Source organism: Bactrocera tryoni, chromosome 1 (assembly GCF_016617805.1).
Source record: "Bactrocera tryoni isolate S06 chromosome 1, CSIRO_BtryS06_freeze2, whole genome shotgun sequence".
In the NCBI taxonomy this organism is placed as follows: domain Eukaryota; kingdom Metazoa; phylum Arthropoda; class Insecta; order Diptera; family Tephritidae; genus Bactrocera; species Bactrocera tryoni.
Genome location: NC_052499.1, coordinates 74,189,468 through 74,195,467, shown reverse-complemented (window position 1 = coordinate 74,195,467; position 6,000 = coordinate 74,189,468). Strand labels below are relative to the sequence as shown.

Sequence of the window (6,000 nt, the reverse complement as noted above, 5' to 3'; positions counted from 1 at the left end):
CAACCAAACTCCCGTCCAACTTCCGACTTCCGTTGAGTGTTGGCAATAGCCGGAAATTGCTTCAAACTACATGCGCATATTCACAAACACAAACACACTTTGGTGGCGTCACATGCATATGCAACATACTGCCAGCGTTTAGTGGCGCAGCAGCGCATTGTTGCCCCAATTACCTTGTAGGCCTCAATTCGTCAGCGCCGTCAGTTCTAAAATTCTAATTTCACCTTTTAACTGGCGCACTCGCATCCGATTACCAGCCCGTTTGCAGTGCACGCACACACACACACATACAATATGTGCTCACATAGTTTTCAAATTAAAATCTGAAGTTTGATCGATACTATTGAGCAACGCCAATCGCCGTTCCACCGGCGCTGCTGGCAATGGCGCGTACAAAGCCGCCGACAGCGTGCATTGGCGCCGTCCACCAAGCCGCAACCTCCCAGCCCCTCCCTCTACTTGGCGCTGCTGTTCCACATTTAGCTCTGACTAAACCACTTACACTCCCTGTGGCCGGCTCTCATGGGCGCATTTATGAGCCCTGAACTGTGAGATCTGCGCCGCGAGTCACTACCACAAATGGCATTAGCGGTCACTTTGCAGTTAACAGCTCACTTGGCAAGTGGCGCTTTTGTGTTGCGCATCGTATTTCACGGTGAAAAAGAAAATTATTCATATCAAGCGTGTGCATGTGTGTGTGTGTGAAAAGGAAAACCGACAATGTCCACCATCGATGAATTGGAAACGGACGAGGAGGAACGTCCAGCTAGCGCAATGTCATCGGTGCAGTCCAATGATCCACGCCTTGAGTTCATCAGCTCATTTACATTGAGTTCATTGCGACTGAAGCAGGACAAGTGGCAGCGTATGATGGCTACCGACTCGTTTCGTGTAAGTTTGTTTTTCATAATGGAAAAAATGAGACCTTAGATTACTAGTTAGTTTAGTGATCTGCTAATAGAATGAAAGTAGCTGTCGTTGTGTTGGGGCAAAAATATTTTATCTTAAGCTTTCGGTGACGCTATTGTCATTAAATCAGTCTATCAACTTTTTTCATTTGTTTCGAGCATAAAAGAGATCAAACGAATTCCTTTCCAAAATACTAGGTTAGAGAGTTTCACCATTTTCATTTTACATTTCACCATAGATCAAGAGCTTGTTGAACTCGCAGAGCTTCTTAGCTCGGAATACAGCCAGGGTGCCATTAGTCCTTTCTTATACCTTACGACTGCGCATAGTTAGATCAAAATGAAACCACTGAAATCTAGAAAGCTAGAGAAGTTAATGAAGAGTGAACCAGAAAAAAATTTCGTAGTAGGAATGTCACCAACACCTGGCTTAAACTCTTGGATATCTTTAAATGTATCTTTTAGCAGATTAGATGTCTTATAGACCAACTAACTTCAACCGAAACACGTTCAGCCGAAGTGATTCGTTATATGGTTGTGAAAAACACAAAACATCGGTACAAGGAAAGGGATACAAAAGTTCGCTAAACGAGAAACTAGAAGATGGCGATTTAAAGGTCTAGATAAAATGGAATGTTAGCTAGGCGTCTCACAAATAAAGAACTTCATATATTCTACAATTCGTTGCATTAAACCCAAGTTAGCTGCAACAGATACATACCTCCAAAAGCATTACAAAAACTGTCAACCTGTACAAACCCTCCGAAAAGCGGGGAAATCTTCTAGTAACCGATTTAGATATTAGCAGTTTCACGCCAAAAACTAGTCTTCAATCAGTAATTTATCATAGAAAGACATGCACAGCTTTAAAAATCCAAAATTTCACAAAAAATATTCCCACTTGAAGCCGCTAAGCCGTAGCCTTCACAATTTTCCAGGTCATTATGTTTGATTGGTTGCACAACGCGCAGCAGCGTCTCTTAGTTATGACGCTCAATCATAGCGGATATTTGGTACCGAAAATTGCGCTCAGTGAGTTGCACCACAATTATGCGGCGCAATCAACCTTGAGCTCCACACCAACGCCACCAACAACAGCGAGTGTCATATCAGCAACACCAACTGCCATCACGGATCCGTACGCCGCGTTAGCCAATCCAGTTGACCACACAATGGCTGCAACGACAGCAACTTCGGAGCCAACAGCTAAATCTAATGATGTCGGCCCACCAAGCAAAGCCGCCAATACAACAAGCTCGACTGCCATCGTTGCTTCGGCAGCTGCTGTGGCAGCCGCCGCTGTGCTGACGCTGCCAATGCCACCAGCTTCTAGCAGCTTCTCCACACTGGACGGTGTGCCGCGCGGCAAATGCGTTTACTTTGTGCGTCGAAGCGCGAACATACCGTTAACCGCAGCTAATTTCCGTACGCAAATACTCTGTGGCGATTTGCCGGTGCACAGCAAAATAGAAACATTATCGCTGCTGTTCGATGAAGTCTTTCAGCCTTTGCTCGAGTGTCCGCCGAATCGGAAATCGTGGCCGAAGCCGGTGCAAAAGGATTTGCAATTACACATTAAAGAGGTGCGCAACATGCTGGTCGAGGTGAGTAAATTGTAGTGGAGAGTATAAAATTTCGTATAAAATTTAAGTGCACATTAGATAGCGAAGGACAAGTACTTAGCTTTAATATATTTTCCAAAATGTAGATCATTTAAAAGCATTTAGCTTTGACATCGCGACGGGGGCAGCTCTCATAGGTGCGCTCCAAGCGCTCATTGAAGACCTCTTTGGTCACATCGTCGTTCTCTTCCAACGGGGCGTTGGCGGAAATCAGCGACATATTGAAGAACTTGGGGATTCTGGCTAGATGTTCATTCACCGGAGTGAATGCGAGGACTCGGCGAAATAGTCTTTCTTCCATTACATATCCCAAACGGAATTCGCGCTTGGACGTGATGTCAGCCTTTACTCTCACGAGAACATCAACCAGCCGGCACCTTCCCAATTAAGGGACCGTAAATCCTAAGCGCATGGCCTTAAATCGTAATCCTTTTAAGGATGCAGTGGTCGTCATCAAAAGGGGGATCTCTCATCCGAGGCTGTTTTGTTCTTTTCATTGTGGGGTGGTTTTTTACGTGACGGGTCCCAAATCCAGCGTTTGTGCGGCACCCACTTTGCGCAGAGCTTTTTCATACTCAATTATTCGTAAATGATATGCTGTACACCTACACTTGATATATTTAGAGTGCCTGCTATCTCGGACAATTTCACTTTACGGTCATGCAAACTTAGTTTGTGGACTTTTATGATATTTTTGTAGGTAACAACCTCCTTGCGTTATTGTTCCAGGTGCCTTCCTCTTTCCGATTACGTAGAGCCGACTATCGTGGGAACATTTCACTACATCTAAACTTCAGTTTGGTTCCAATCAAGTTGACTATGAATATAGGCAGGCCCCCTTTTAGCATCCTTGCGGCCCCTTTTAGCATCCTGACCCCCTGTAGTTTTCCTATAGTTCATACACATGTTTTATAGTCCCAGCAAACAAGGCTTGCACACAACCCTAATTTAACTAAAGCTTTAATAACCGGCAAGAACAAGCATGTTCCCACATTATCTATACGTTCGTTTCTTTGCCTCCATGTATGTGTGTGTATTTGCATTTTCATTAATCTAATTGAGAATATTACACACAATAGAGAAGCTTCTGCGAAAGGCGAGTATGAAAGGGGGGGTGAGACGGGCCATCGCACACTTGAAGGAGTTGTGTGCGTGTCTATTTTTGCTAATTGGCAAAAGTTTTCCTCACTGACTTTTATATTATACCCGTTATTGTTCTATGGTTTGCTTTTGCCGTTGATGTTGTTGTTGACGAAAGTTCGAGCTGGAACATATTTACACGGATGTAAAACTAGTCAAATGAGCAGCTGCCTGTGTAAGTGTGTATATGTGTGTGGGTAATAATTGTTGGTGTTCGTGGATGTATGACACATGAGGGTCTCCATAACAATGCCGTTATTGGGTCGAGCCATATAGTTAGCCTTCGCACGCACGTGCTTAAACTATAACTCACGCAAACGCAGCATAATAAGCTCAATTCGTACTTATTCTATTTCCATTATGTAATTTTTCATATCTTTTTTGCGAGCGCCTCCATAGATCAAGGGAAAGACCAACAATCGCACAATTTTATCATTATTAGTTGCGCCGGCAGTCATCGAAGAAGTGGCAACACACGTTAATCAGGGGTAAGTGAAATGCCAAGAGAGGTAAACACATATGGTGCCCAAAAAAGGTAAGGTACCACAATTTATTTCTGTTGTAAATATAATTCTTTCTATTTTTTATTTAATCTTCAACACTTTTTTAACGATTTTATGGTTGCTGTCGAAATTTAATATTAAGAATAGTATTTTTAGTATTAGTAATGTTGAGATTTTATTGCTGTAGAATCATTGTTGAGATCTGCAGCTGTCATCCTGGTCCCGAAAACAATAACATAAACAATATAAATAGGTTACCATATCTCTATAAAAAGAACCAAGTTTTATATCCGAAATTTGTTTATATTATATGGAGTAAAGTGAGAAGATGAATTTCCTGAGTCTAATTTTATAGCTATTAAGTTTTGCTTTTAAAACAGCTCAATACTGAAATGTAATCTGGCTTCTATAACAATACTTTTTAAGCCAATAAAGTCGTCTCATAAGAGATAACCTCTTAAATGCAAAACTCTCTACAGAAATGTTGGACCAAGAGGTAGAATGTATACTATCATTAAACTAAAACATGATCCATTTCGAGGTTCCCTACTTTTTTAAAGAAAAAGTGGGCATCTTTGGCATTTATTTCTTGAAAATTCTCTCTTTCAAATGTTGACCGCGTCTACGTCTTAGATAGCCCATCCATTGAGTCGAATTTTCGATGACTCGTTCGAGTATTTGGACTGGTAAGTGGCGAATGACACATGTGATGTTTTCCAAGGCCTAAATCGAATCGGGGTTGGTCGCGTATACTTTAGACTTTACATATCGCCACTCGAAAGAGTCTAACGGTGTGATATAACACGATCTTAGTGGCCAATCGACCGGCCCAAAACGTGAAATTATCTGCTCGCCTTAGTGTTTTCTCAATAAATCCATTGATTGAAGAGATGTATGTGAAGTGGCGCCGTCTTGTTCAAACCAAATGACGCCGAAATCACGAGCTTCAATTTCAGTCATCAAACAGTCGGTAATCGTCGGGTAACGTTCCCACCGGCACCATTTTTGAAAAAATGTGTACCGATGATTCCAACGGCCCACAAACCGTACCAAACCGTTGTTTTTTCTGGATGAAATGACAGCGCTTCAATCTCTTCAGGTTGCTCTTTGTCACAAATGCGGCAATTTTTCCTTGTTTACATACCAATTGAGCCAGAAATGAGCCTCATCGCTGAACAAAAACTTGGCTCAAAAACGTTGAAAACTTTTCAAGAGTCCACAAAACGAAGCGATGTCACTTGGGAAAATCGAGCAGCTTCAGTCCTTGCATAAACTGTATTTTGCACGCTTTCAATTTAAGATCACGACGTAAAATGCGCTAAGTCGTTCCATCCTTCAGTCCGAGTTGCTGCGAACGGCATCGAATCGACTCTTCATGGTCCTCATGTCCACTCTCAGCTTCGACTGCTATATTTTTTTTCACTGCGTGCTGGACGTGGTCTATTCGGTCGAATATTGTCCAACAATGAATGCTGGGTCTCAAGATGGGTGAGGGTGTTGCAAGTAGTACGCTGAGTAGTCCGGTTAAGTTGACTATATGTTTAGCAAAGCGAGCGAAACTCATTATTTGCAGAACATGTGCGTTCGTATTAAAGTTGAACGATTTGTAAACGTGCTTCAGGCGTAAGCCTTTCCATGAGGAAAGCCCAAACAATACTGAACAAAAATAACATGACAGCGTGACACGACTCACGTATGATCTGTCAAAAAAGACTATTGAAAAAATGACCACTACTTGGATCTCCCGTTTATAGAATGAATTATGTCAGCCATAAAATGTTTGTTGGGTTTTATTTATATAATCGTTTTGAAGTTAAGATTATCCCT

At 42.2% G+C, this 6,000-nt stretch overlaps 1 protein-coding gene across 1 annotated transcript in view; it reads left to right on the top strand.

Annotated features, from left to right (window-relative positions):
- Positions 1 to 720: 720 nt before the first annotated feature.
- Positions 721 to 6,000, top strand: part of LOC120778329 (dynein beta chain, ciliary) — a 51,637-nt gene continuing 46,357 nt past the window's right edge. The window contains exons 1-3 of the mRNA XM_040110125.1: positions 721 to 891; positions 1,847 to 2,512; positions 4,070 to 4,158. Of these exons, the coding sequence (XP_039966059.1) occupies positions 721 to 891; positions 1,847 to 2,512; positions 4,070 to 4,158 (926 nt within the window). The remainder of the gene's footprint in view (positions 892 to 1,846; positions 2,513 to 4,069; positions 4,159 to 6,000) is intronic.